Source organism: Embiotoca jacksoni, unplaced genomic scaffold (genome assembly GCF_022577435.1).
Source record: "Embiotoca jacksoni isolate LCO1_2020_lvr unplaced genomic scaffold, fEmbJac1.0.p SCAF_17, whole genome shotgun sequence".
NCBI classification, from domain to species: Eukaryota; Metazoa; Chordata; class Actinopteri; family Embiotocidae; genus Embiotoca; species Embiotoca jacksoni.
The window spans coordinates 8932596-8946494 of NW_027185307.1; the positions used below are offsets into that span (position 1 = coordinate 8932596).

Genomic DNA, 13899 nt, shown 5'->3' on the forward strand with positions numbered 1-13899 from the left:
GGCTTTTGTATAACAGTGGAGATGACTTGGATAACGGCAGATGTGATCATTCCAGATGAGGGGTACATGTGCAGACAGAGAGCGAGGAGGGAGGAAACAGACAAAACCAAAACATACCAAGAAACCCTCACTCACATCGAATATGATGGACGTAACCAAATCACAGGCACAAAGGAAGCAGACTGGTGTCACAGAGCAGAGATCTGGACAAAAGGCTTGATTTTTGTGTGTTGCTGAGATAGTTTGACTGTTGAGTTCCTGGTCAGCTCGCTGACGAAGGAATCATTCCCTTCTACCTTTTACCTTCGTAAATAAGAGATTTCAGTTTACTCATTACTTCATGTTTACATTTTGGCATTATGGTTATTGAGTGTAGATACATTTTTGTTAATCTCAAAGGTAATAAAGTGTGCAGAAAGTAAAGGGCTCTGAATACTTTGTGAAGCAACTACAAACACGAGTATTATTCGGTGACTATCTGACATGTGTAAGGATGTATACTGACATTTGAACAAAAAGGCACATAATACATTTCATGATCAAGTTTTATTTATCCATTAATTGTGTCTTAATAGCTCGAGGTTAAACAAAAATGTCTTTATCTTTGAACTGAAGTGATGAAAAAAATGTAACAAAACTGAATAAAGTATACATTATTTTTCTTCAACAACAGCAATATGCAGGTGTTGTGTTTATGGATGTTCTGTATGTGTGTCTGCATGTGTCTGTGAACTCTGCATTGCCAGACTGTAGTTTGGTTCAAGTTGCTGTGAGATGACAGGAGAGGGTGGGGGGGACGTGGGTGAGGATGTGTGTGTGTGTGTGTGTGTGTGTGTGTGTGTGTGTGTGTGTGTGTGTGTATGTGGGGCTGGGGGGGGCTAAGAGAGAAGAAGCTGGGCCCAGCTGCCTGGCATTAAGCAATGACCTCTGCATAATGAAAGATGGCGACAACATTTCCCACTCATTACAAGGTTCCACACTGTGACAAGATTTGCATATTCATATATTTTTCCCTTCACCTCCCCTCCCCCCTTTTTTTCCACCGCAAATTATTTTTCCTGTGAGCAGGACATCTGCCTCTCCGACACCGCTCTGGAGAAGGAGAAATAAATAAATATGTGTAGAGATGCACATGATCTATCCAGATGCCACAGAAATATGGCACGATGTCGACATCGTCGCACGCCTCGACCGTGTGTGTTTTCCACGGTTTAAGCACCAGGAAATCGCGTTCGGGGTCAGTGGATAAGAATACAGCTCGGGCATAAAAACCTGACAGAGGTCTGGAATGTATATCTGTTTTGCATATCATTGTCCTTCGTTAAATGCCACCATAGTACTGGTGATGCAGGTTCCTCATAGTAATAGCCAAATATAATTCAGTTCATGTCAGTAGCGGCTCAGTAGACGTGTTGTTAAAGTGAGTAGATAAGCTCTGTTGTATAACTGGCTTGGCATTATCTTAAAGCGGACATGAGTTTTCTTTTTTATCATAATGATAGATAGATTAAGAAAATACATTTATTTTAAATCTCAAATAGTGATCATATATATATATATAAAACATGTTTTGTTTTTTAAGGACAAAATATGCACATAAGTTGAAATATAAAAGATAACTTTGGGATTTAATATTTACGATTAGTTTTACACTTTTTTTTCATGACAACATGCTTCTAATGCCGTCAGTCCTCCTTAAGGTCCTGTGGTTTTCTCTGATCGAAAAAACATCAGAACACCAAGCTCATTCAACTCCTCACAGATCCTAATTATATTTCAACATCAAACAAAATGGTGTCAGAAATGAAGCTGTGTAAATAGAAAAAAAACAGACATGTATGCAAAGTCAGTAAATGTACAAAATTCTTCATCAAAAGAAACGCTTTAGTGGTTGCCTTGAAAAACAATCAGAGAGGGTCTGAAAAGAAGAAGAAGAAAAAGAAACAGGAGCGAAAGTAGGAATTTGAATCCCTTTTATTTAGTTGAGCAACTTTAATTCAAATGAATCAGGTTGAGCTCCACCCGCCAACCGTGCCCGAAGAGTTGCCGATCTCAACGTGCAGCATAACGATCGCCGCAGCACTTCTGAATACAAACTGTTTTATGTGAATACCTCAAGCTGAGGGCTACATAAATATAGAATTAGACAAAGTGTTATTTTTTTCTTTTTATGTTTTATTTTCCCCCTCTTTCTCTCACTCTCCAGCAACATCCCCAGGTTGGGTTGGCTCTAAGCAGATGCAGGCACTTACTTCAAAAAGTTGCAGCTCCCTTATGATAGCACTGCAAAAAGGTTTTCTTTTAACTTAAATCAGCAAATGTGTGGAGCAGAGACCTAGCGGCATGTTTTTCTCCCTCAGAAATAATTGCTCCTAGGGATCAATTTGAAATTTAAATTGTGGTGAAATGGTGTTTGTCATTAACAATCAAATATTTGAACCATTGAAATACCTTTGCCCCCTCTGTGTCTGCAGCCTTTACACCCTCAGTTAGTGCATTGTTTTGATGATCATGAATAGAAAAGGTGATGATTCTCTCAGAAAACATCACATGAGAGAGAAGGCAGGGGGAGAAACAAGAGCCATTCATCAAATTTCATAGATTTATATAAAAGAATAACATATCAGAATGAGTAGAAGAGTGCTGGAATATTTGTGTTATTTAGCTGTGTAGAAGTTACTCTTCTGACCGACATCATGTTGTATACACATATGCAAAGCAAGGAAGACAAGGTCAGCAAAAAGAAAGACCAAGAGTTGAGTAAAATGATACAGGCAGTAAGGTAGGACAAATGATGAACGGGAAGAGCTTCCTGTCATCTCTGAAAGGCAGCGTCTCTGCTTAATGTTCATTAGGGGGCTGATTGAATTGGTGGGTGTAGCACTGTCACTGTTAATGGAGTGATCTCTAATTGGAGCGCATTAGCTCTATAGGTTCTGGCTAGTGTCAAAGGCAGACAGAAGGGCAGGAGGTTGTTCTAACACACTGGTCTAAGTACACCGAAATAAGCAAATGTGGAGCATTTGCATGCATCAGAGGTAAACAATCAACGATTTTCCTGTCGACTTGTGACAACATGTTGAAAATTTTCCTTCATTTTATATCGTAAATGGACAAATAAATCGAAAAATGTAATTTAGTTTCCTGTAATTTCTCTCTCTTCTCTACTTTTATGGAGATTTTTAGCCTGATAAGGCCAATTGCTCCTATAAGAGCTCTGTGGATCTTGTGTGTGTGTGTGTGTGTGTGTGTGTGTGTGTGTGAGAGAGGGAGCGTGTTATGCGTGTGTGTCCATATGCACTGCACACTGCGCCCCAGGCCCACGACTGTGATGGTTTAAACATGGAGGTGACGAGCAACTTCAAGGCCAAAGTAAGGTGTGTTCCCGATAATGACGAGCACGAATGACCGCCATCGCCATTCAGCAGGACCCAGAACTTGATCTGTAATGGCTGCCCATAAAGGAGAATCATCATCAATGAAAATGACAGGTTATTAAGATCCGATTTTAGGGTGCGCTATGGCTTTAGTATGATAGGTTAGCTATCTATAAAACCTTTAAAGCCAAGCCCTCAACGACATCAGTCCTGATCCCCATCTCCCTGCACCCGGTGCCAGAGACACATGCTAATAAGCTCACAACCTTTAATTAAGCAATATGTGTAAGTAGGCGGCCATTACAGCCTGATTTGTGAGCCACTTCATTACACTAAGCACCGGCTAGCAGACACATATTCAATACAAATCAAGCTGGCCTGAATATTATCCCGCTTAATGTGAGGCCAATATTGATATTTTATCACTCGTGTTCTGATTAGTGACTTTACGAATCTTCATATTTCATTGTGTTGAGGCAGTGCAGGACACTTAACAACCTGCATTCATTAGAAGTGTTGCTGAAGTGTTTATTAGGTTTATTAGGTCACAGATAGCTGAGCACTTCACACACACTGTTTATGTTTACTTGTATACGGCTTCAACAATACAAACATTACACTGTGACTTACATCAGAACTATTTTTGGTTACTTTTAATTGGATTATTCAACCTTTTCTTTCAGTCTTTCTGTGAGGTACTAATCAAATATACAGTACATGTAGTTACATGTCTTTTTTTTCACAACTAAAACATCTGTTAAAATCTATTGATGGGATATATACAAGTATTTTTCAGGCAATCCTTCAGCTACTTACAAAACTTGTATTGCACATATGGTTGATAAGAGGACTTACATCAGTTCAAGGTCCAGCTATCTTTGTCTTCCTGTGATATCATTGGCTGAGGTCCTGCAGTGCAAAACTGGAGCCACACCCGCTTCCTCCTACTGGCTCCACACGATGAGACCCTGAGGGCAACGAAACACCTGATGAAACTGTGCAAACAAAAAGCAGGCAGCTTTGCATAGGCGAGTCAGTCACATGTGTGAGACGAGGTGACTGCTGAATGTGTGCTTGTCATTGTGCTCCGTGTATCTGTGGAAAAACACATATCTATGTGACAATAATAATAAAGGATTTTTGTGTGAATAAGCATACAACTTTACACTCACTTCCAAATAGTTTCTTGCGTTTCCGTAGCTGGAGTGAAGCACTTGCACTTCTCTTGTCCTCTCTCTGATGGGCAGAGCCCTGAATGGGACAGGCCACCATCCCGGCTGCATTGTCCACCCCCTCCATGTCACCAATCACCTTCAGAAAAAAAAACAGAGCTCATGCTATAATCAGACAGGCAACAGGAACAGAAAGGTAACAAAAAAAAATGAACAGCACAACAATGATAAACCCGACTGTTTCAGGGCTCCCCGGGGCCGTACGTATCAAGCGTCACAAAGTACAGGTTGAACTTGGATGACAGTGACTGAGATTGGCAGGAGAACAGCTATTTTTCCTCAAGGCCTGCGAGTAGTGTTGTCATGCATAGTCTCTTCCTCTGTCCTAGTGCTTAGAGTGAAGTTGGAGGAGAAGCAGAAATGGAGACTTTATATGACACACTACCTCTCGTCCCAGAGGGGAAACAGCTTTCACAACTCTGGGTTGGCCTACTTATGTACAGTGATAGAAAATGCAACTTAAATCTCACTGGTATAAGACATTATAGAACCGTGAAACATACATTTCCTGAAAAAAAAGAAATTAAAATAATGCATTAAATAGTGTAACATAAATAATAATCAAAAGTGTAAGACAATAACAGGTTAAGTTAAAACAGCAGCATCAAGGAGTCATGTCAAAACTGTCGGCTGGTACTTGTCTAAAGTTGCAAATTACAGAGATAGAGCGGCAATTGGAAATGAAAAAAAAAACTGAAAAATGTTCCACCGAGTGCCTCTTTATCTAAAACTAGTATAAACTTGCCAGATAATTACATGCGGTGTACTTTGGAGAAGTCCTCCTGCGAAGCAGATATGGCTGCCAGGGAGGCATTAATCTCCTCATGCAACATATAGTACGCAGCCAAGGACATTCCCCTCTTACTCTCATTTTCTGTGTCTCCTGTAGACACACACACACACACACACATACACACACACACACACACACACACACACACACACACACACACACACACACACACACACACACACACACAGTGCATACAGAGTATACAGAGCACACTCACTTCCTGTATAAATCAAATTCATATTTCTGAGGGCTGCCGATGACCTCACGGCAAATGAAGCGTAGGTCCTCAGCTCCGCAGCGGCAATCAAACATGCGGCAGAGTAATTACAAAAGAGGGGTAGGAGGGAGAATTGATGCGGTTTGTCAATTAATGTTGCTACAAGGTGTTTTTTTTTTTTCAAAAGGTTAACTTCTTCATATTCTCTGCATGCTAAATTAGGTCAATATTGGTCCTGCGAAGAGTTGTCGTCGGACAGCGGGTTGAGTCATGAAGAGAAAAAATAAATAATGTTAATGAGAGGTTTGATGTCGCCTCTTTCAAAATATATAGTCCTCTGCCTTTCATTTATTAATCTCTGAAATCTTCATTGCTGCATTGTTATGTGGAAAAATGCACAACCTATAAAGGGAATATCTGATCCTAATTATACCACAACATAGTCACCCCTGCTGAAAGTAAGATAATTAAATGTTACACACTTAAAACCTAACAAACTGCATACCTTTGGTTTCCACACTGAAGTGCAGCCAGCCAAAAAAGAGCAAAGAAAAAAAAAAATAAGCACAGCTGAAATTGCAGAGAAAAGTGTTTTTATTTATACAAGTCGCTGGAGATGCTCATCATCAGCGTTTTTTCCGCGCCATAAATAATTTGCGGGGAGAGGTAATATTCAAGCTGGCAGAGCCTTAGTTGTGCATCTTTAATGGAAGTTTTACAGAAGCTGAGCCAGTTCTTGCATATGCTGCTGCCTCCCATATGGAGGAAAGGAGACAAAAGGAGCACAGTTGGCTTGTCCTATCTTTTTATAAGTCCATCGACACTTAAATGCTAGCCCCGGAGAAAAAACGACACAGGGGGACATAAACCCACTGTGGTTTTAGGAGGGAAGATAATGACTTTGCCTGCATTAATTTCTTCATCAGCCATCTTGTTTCTACAGACAGAGTGGTTATGAGTCCTTCTCTGAAGGTCCTAGCTTATATAGATGCATTTCCCTGCATAATTTTGGCCCTAACAGTTGTTGTCAGCAGTGCATTTTGTAAGTCGGCAGCTGTGGAACATCTGTTTATAGGTAATGAGTGTTTGAAAAGCTACACCTCACTTTACCTTTAATGTCTTTTATTGGAGCACACTGATGGGAACGTGGCTTTAACTTTTTGTATTGTTGTGATTCAGCGAGAAGATCCCTTCAACATGGTCAATATTACACACACCCGCCTCGGGCAACAGACTGAATAGGAGCATATGATGGATCATTAATATTAACTTTCTTTAAACAGAATTCAATATGCAAGTCAATAAAGACTTCATTATCGTTTTATTTTGCACTACACACCCACAACTTCAACTTTACTTCGTTCCTACTTATTGAACAAAAAACTTTCAGTAAACATAGCAGGTTCAATCATTGCTGAATAAACAGCAGGAATGTTTAGTTTCTCATGACTCTTATCCAGTATCTCACTTTCCAGCAAATTAAACAGGACACACCTTGCTGTATTGTTCCTTCTAAAGAGTGTCTAACAGTGTCTATAGCTCAGGGCACTTCTTTCAGGACTTGCTTTTTAAGGTGTTCATTTTGACAAATTTTGGGAATAAATGTGTGTGTATTATGCAAAGCGTCCAGTCCCTGGAGCAGTGGTTTTGTTTGTCTAAGGGCGGAACAAGTCCTTCGGGGCATTGGCGTCCAGGACACTTCCTGTGAAAACAGAGCTCTTTAAAGGAACCAAGCCATCCGTCAATATTTTCTCAGTAAATGGAAACAGACTTCTTAGGTAGCAGGATTAGTCTTTTAAATAACTGGGACAGAGAAGGGAGTCACATCAGCATACTTTTTAATTAAGTTAAATATTTTTTTGTCACCGTCGTCCTCCTATTTTAAAGTGTTATTTACAAAAAAGCGAAGAAAATATTGTACACGTCATCATGAAACATGCTGTTATAGGGAGAAGCAAATAATGTAACAAGCCCATAGAGGAATTGCTATAAAATAGCATACGTTTAAGAACAGGGGATATTATCTGTATTACTGTGGTCACTGCATCGTGTAGTTGAATCTTCTTCTATTTCATTCCTATATAATCTTTGCAGAAGTGCCTGTTTGGCTGCTCTTCTCTCTGAGGAGCTGTCACCTCACATATGAAGGGCAGTTTGTACACAGCACCCTGTCGCAGTGTGTATATCACTGCCGGAATTATATAAAGTGCTCATAAAATCAGCTCAAGTGTTCCTCCAAGTGCCGGGGATGCCCTTTGGTGATTCCTAGATCTTGCTCTATACATAAAACCAGTCTATATATTCAGGGGAGGATTAGTTTTGAATATGTAAAGTGGGGGTCTGTGCTGCGAGGCGAAGGGGAACGGCATAGTGCTCTGTCGGCAACGCTGCACATCGGTGTTATCGCTCCCCACTACCAGCGGGTGAAAGAGGACGCCATCGGCATCTCTTGCCACTGGAGGTCCTTGCCTGTGAAGTTGCAAGGAACAGACAGCAACACCCAAGGGACACAGTGTGTACGAGAGAGGAGAGCAACAGAAATGCTATGAAGAGTGAGTGAGTGAGTGAGTGAGTGAGTGAGTGAGTGAGTGAGTGTGAGAGTGTGTGTGTGTGTGTGTGTGTGTGTGTGTGTGTGTGTGTGTGTGTGTGTGTGTGTGCGTATGTTTTCCAAGGACAGTGCAGTGACACCGACTGTATCTTTCATTTAGGGTGGCTTCCATGAAACTTCCCTCACTGTTGAAAGGATGGGAATGAATTCTCACAGCAGAAATGTCAGGAATGAATTCTGTTCTTCTCAGTGAGCTGAGGTTATGTGTGTCAAGGTTATTAGTGTCGTAAATTTGTGTCAGCATCTGCATTTGTGTGGTTATGGAAAGGGTGAGTGTTTTTGTGAATGCTATAACTTTTTTCAGAGAAAGAAAAGATCTGTGTGTGTGTGTGTGTGTGTGTGTGTGTGTGTGTGTGTGTGTGTGTGTGTGTGTGTGTGTGTGTGTGTGTGTGTGTGTGTGTGCGCACGCTCTGTTTGGCTACAATTCCCACCCCAGATGTCTCATCTGCTATGCACAGGTCTAGAGGCCACACACGCACACACACACACACACACACACAGACACACACACACACACACACACACACACAGACACACACACACACACACACACACACACACACACACACACACACACACACACACAGACACAGACACACACACACACACACACACACACAGACACAGACACACAGACTGTGTGACACCAGTAATAGATATACCACGCCGTGTGTTTACTCACATGAGCTCACCATCACTCACATTATGATTGAGAACCATTAGAACGCAGCAGAGCCTCAGAGATAATTGTCCGTGCATGTGACACCCTCCTTCCTCCCTCATTTGACAAACAAAACTCAAAATAAACATTTTGTTGGGATGATTTGGGATTTCAGTGAGTGACAGACTGATTGAGGAAAGGAGTTCATTCTCACAGCAGCAATGACAAAGCAGTACTTTTAATTAGGCAGCAGTCTGAGAATCAGACAGTTATTCTGATCTGCCTCTCCTGTAGGAGCTTCAAGGACGACGCTCGATAATCACATTGGGTGGCAAAGTGACTCATTATTAAACACAACGATGTCCTGTACCATAAATATAGTAAATAGTTGTTACTGGCAGAAGAGAATAACTTTCTTTTTTTAGCTAAATGTCAGTCAGTAGTTAGTAAGTAGATACACTCACTTGTTGAACTACATCATGATTTGTTTCTCTTTTTTTTTGTTTGAAAAGAAGGGAGAATTTCTAATCTAGTTTTGCCCAAGGAGACAGCTATTCCCCCCTTCAGACCACAGAGCTGTACTGTTGTACTGAAAGCTGAATAAAGAACTAGTTACTGCACCATTTTATGTCCTCTTTCCTGCTTACTCTATTCAGAGGGAGAAAGGATGGAAGTGAGGAGTGTGCTGTGAACATCCACCTCTCCTGCCCTTTTCCTCCTGCTCCCTTTGCCCTGCTCTTTTAGTTTCTATCTTCACCTCCAGTTTGAAGATAGCAAAATAAAAAGATGGACAGGGAATGTGTGAAAAATAGAGATGAGAGATAATCTCATTTTACCTGCAATCAACCATTTTAACTGACATATTTAATATATTCATATCCAAAATCCTGATGTCACATAGGTGGTTTCCAAATAATTTGAATTTATTTTTTATGCATATTGAAATGTAGATGAAAGTTTAAAAAACTAATGATTTCGATACAAAATTTACAGAATTGTGAGGCCTTGGAATAGATAAGTAGACTCGTTAATATTTGCAGTTAGATTATGAATCGACTGCAAAGGCCTCACCTGGTCTCAAACAAAACTTATATTACTTAAGTTCTGGCTCAGTCAAGTCAAGTTATTCTTGTTTCTGTAGCCTAATATTACAAATTACAGAATTTGTGCAGCACATGATGCCTTCTAGGGTTGAGCCCTCAGTTTGGAGGAACTCTCCAAAAACCCACCATAAAACACCTTTAACTAAAGACACCTCAGAGAGAGCAACAGAGCAGAGATCACTCTCCCAGGAAGAAAAAGAGGCCATAAATGTTGTAATTACAGAACAGACAAACTGTAAAATAGCATTATGAACAATCAGTGTCCCGTTTGAGCCTAATTTTTTCATAATCTAGTCTATTGCAGACATGTGCACTACAGATATATTGTCTCCATTGATATCCCACCTCAGTAATGGCCCCATCCGGCTGTCGGAGGAAGTGCCTGTACCGTTGTTTCAGCCCGCTCAGGTACAGTGTGTAGACTGCCACATGGGTGCTGGTCTCGCCCTCCGGTTGGGGTGCACCTTCAGTATGGGCCTCGTGATTAGGCGCTGCAGAACCGGACAAGTGATCCTCTGCTGTCCAGATATAATCAGAGACAGCCACCTAATTAGCCGCAGACATGACGGGAGAGAATAAAATAAAGTCGTCAGCAGGGGCTGTAAAACTCTTTTGAGAGCTATTGACAAGCTCCAATGTCGAGGTAGTCAAAGTGGACCACTGAATGGTTTTAAGAAGAGAGTAAACATTGTAAAACAACAACAACAATAATAACAACAACAATGCAGTTCTATATGACTAGACACACCACTGGCGTGCAGTACACCTTTACCCTAATAGTGCATGAGTCCTATGGGGCCTGATCTGTGGCAGGTGTAGAGACAGGTTGTGTTTGTGATTATACGTCCCGGGTGGCAAGCGTGTGCATGTATTGAGGGCTTACACACCTGTAATGCGCTGCCCTTCCCCATTAGGGTGAGACAGGGGGAGCAAGCGTGGCGTGTAACATGTTATATAGGTCATGTATCTTGAAGTCATCCATGTGTGAAGATCATGGAAGCTCCCTCTCTCTCCGAGTGTCTGCTGGTAAAGGCACGCATGCCTAATGATCGTAGATGTCATACATCATATTAACAAAAACAACAACGTAGTAAATCCAAATACATCACGCATTTAGATCAAATTAAAGTGCCTGACATAGCTAGGCCCAAATAGGGCACAGATAATTGTTGCAAGGCCTTACGATATACATTTTTTTTTTAAATCACTTTAAAAATTCCAACAATACTTTCATAAGTGCTGTAATATGGCACATCTCTACATAATACATATTTTTTTAGCTGGTGCGAGTGCGACAGTGTTACAGTAGTACAATGCAAAATCAGAGAAGCTCTCTTTATAGTGCATTTGTGTGTTTACACGCTTGAACAGAAACATAATTTGTAACTCAGAGCTACAGACTCAGACCAGTGAAAACTTCCTGCACACACACACTCAGCCAAACACACGGAGTCACAAAGTGGAGGAAGTTTTTCAAGGTGACCCCCTAATTGGCTGCATAATTATGATTCGTCTAAGAATACGGAAAAAGGAAAAAAGGCAAACTCATTGAGCGGGCCATGAGTGGCAGGGTCAAGCTCAAGGAGAGGTTTAATTTGGTGGTGTATCGATGTCACCCCGCACTTATAAACGGTTTGCTAAACACAACTCTAGGCACTTCACTGAGAAAACAGTGGGAGCCATTACCCCACTTGTAATTAGAGACACAGTATAAACTGCAAACCAGACAGCCGCATGAGTAGAAAGTCCCTCATCGTTAAAATGTCAAAGAGTCACGAGTGCAGAAAAAAAAAAAGAGGACGAGTAAAGAACACTCAAAGAAGGTGCGCGCACATTTGCGAAAGAGGAAAGCGGGGACGCATCTTTTCAACCCTCATTAGTGAAATGGCCTGAACTGCGCCTCGCCTCCCGCTTGTCCACGGCCCACACGGGGGGGAAACTCACTACCTGGATTTCTTAAGTAATCAGCACCTCTGCAAGGCAGGAATCAGACTGTTTGCCTAGCATGCGTACGTAGGTTGAATTGCTGCTTTTTTCTCTCTTTTTTTTTCCCCCCCCGAGGAAACACAACTGGGAGAATGCAGAAATCTTACATCTCTTGCAAAATTGTGGCTGTCACCTCGGACGTGATGCAGTAAGAAATCCCAAACATTGAATGTCACAAATGTGAAAGAAAAATTGAGTAAGAAAACATCTTTAGCTCCTCTGCTGGCCACAGAACTGCCTATGACCCAATTATGGCCCCATTCCAGGATTTTATAAACCAAGCTGTACTGTGGCGATAGAAACACCAGGGATTCTGCTTCTGTACTTGAAGTCACTTTGGTTAAACACACCTGCTTAAATTCCCCAGTGTGGCGTGCATGTGTATGTATTTTGGCTTGCATGAAAATAGATTTTTTTTTTTGATGTTAGCCATGCCACCATCCTACGCTAATTAGCACGTGAAATCCAGTTGACAAGACTAGACAAAAGCCTGAAAAGGTGTTTGTGTGTTCGGTTTGGGTGATGCCATTTCATGCAATGCACCATGGCTCTCAGGAAGCATCGTTGCCGAGACACAAAAAGGAAAGAGCATTAGAGGGCCTGTCTGCTCTACACTACTCTGTTCTGGTCTGTTGTGTTGCGTTATGGTGCTAGCCTGGCTTCTAGCCCCAGCTTGAGTGCTCTCTCCACTCCACCATTGTTCCATTTGATAGCACTAAGTGACTGATTTAGGTTCAATGCCTGCATGGAGCAGACAGGCCAGCTGTGGGTTAAGCAGATAGCATTCAAGTGAGCTAACCCAATTCAAACCCAATCAAGCCAGGATTTATCGTTGGGGTCTGTATTTAGAAATCTGATAGAGTCTGCATCAGTCCCTTGAGTTGTATCAGGAGAGACGACCCTTGTTTCTTTTAGCGGAGCACTATAAACGGCAAACCATGTTTTCCAGCAGGGACATCAATTTCAGGATTTGTAGACATTACCGCAAATGCACACTGCGAATGGGAAGGAGGGACAGGGGCACAGGAAGTGGGGATGGCACAGCTGCAGACATGGCTCCATGGTTCATAAATATAGTCTGTCTGTCTTTCTGGGAGAAGATGCGATTTCACACCTACCAAATCACACCATACCACATATGAATGCCGAATAAAAGCAATCAGTCTTTAAATACAGACGCCTGTGGAAAGGTTTTCTTTTTAAAAATCCACTGTGACTTGTAATAAAATTGGACTGACCTGTCAATCATTTTCATTCAAGTGTGTGCAAATATAAAGTCTGTCAGGGGATGGATTTGGAATTCCTTTTCACTGACATCATGACACGATGCTGTTTCGTTAGTTTAAGGCCAAAAAATGGGCATCACTGCCTCGGAGATAAAAGAGTAATGCAATGTTCTAAAAAGATTATTCTTTTGTGTTATATTTAAAGAGTGACCCATATTTAAACCTAAATTAGGGTTTGAACTTGCAACTTGCAACAGCTTAAAAGAGGGCAGACAGTTTCAGGGAATTAAATGACACACTGGTCTAATAAGAGGACTGGTCTAGTCTGGGAGAGGTACAGTGTGTTTTGTATATTTGTCTCACATGTCCTTGACTGTCACATATATCAGTGTCAGACATGTTTCTCCATTTTGTGACATGCCAGACATAAACACAGTGTCTACAGTTGGCTGTTATTGAAAAGAAAAGGGCCATTTCTGCTTTGACCTCATCTGACACGTCCCTGCTGACAACCGAGACAGTTCGACCTCACGACCTCGCAGAAAACTTTGGGAACTGATTATAGGCCGAAAATGCAAATAAAAAAATCACAGACAGTCAAGTAATGTGAAATCAAGCAGCAACAATGACGTCACCTATTGGTTTGTGAACGGCCGTTATGAAGTCTCGAGTTCGGATTATGACCGTCGCCATTTT

The 13899-nt window shown here is 41.4% G+C and overlaps 1 protein-coding gene across 1 annotated transcript in view; it reads right to left on the reverse strand.

The window, feature by feature from the left end:
• Positions 1-3367: 3367 nt before the first annotated feature.
• Positions 3368-13899, reverse strand: part of ofcc1 (orofacial cleft 1 candidate 1) — an 81806-nt gene continuing 71274 nt past the window's right edge. The window contains exons 22-25 of the mRNA XM_069151143.1: positions 10337-10537; positions 4550-4688; positions 4233-4345; positions 3368-3452 (exon numbers count right to left, since the gene is read on the reverse strand). Coding sequence (XP_069007244.1) covers positions 4272-4345; positions 4550-4688; positions 10337-10537 — 414 coding nt within the window. The 3' untranslated portion in view covers positions 3368-3452; positions 4233-4271. The remainder of the gene's footprint in view (positions 3453-4232; positions 4346-4549; positions 4689-10336; positions 10538-13899) is intronic.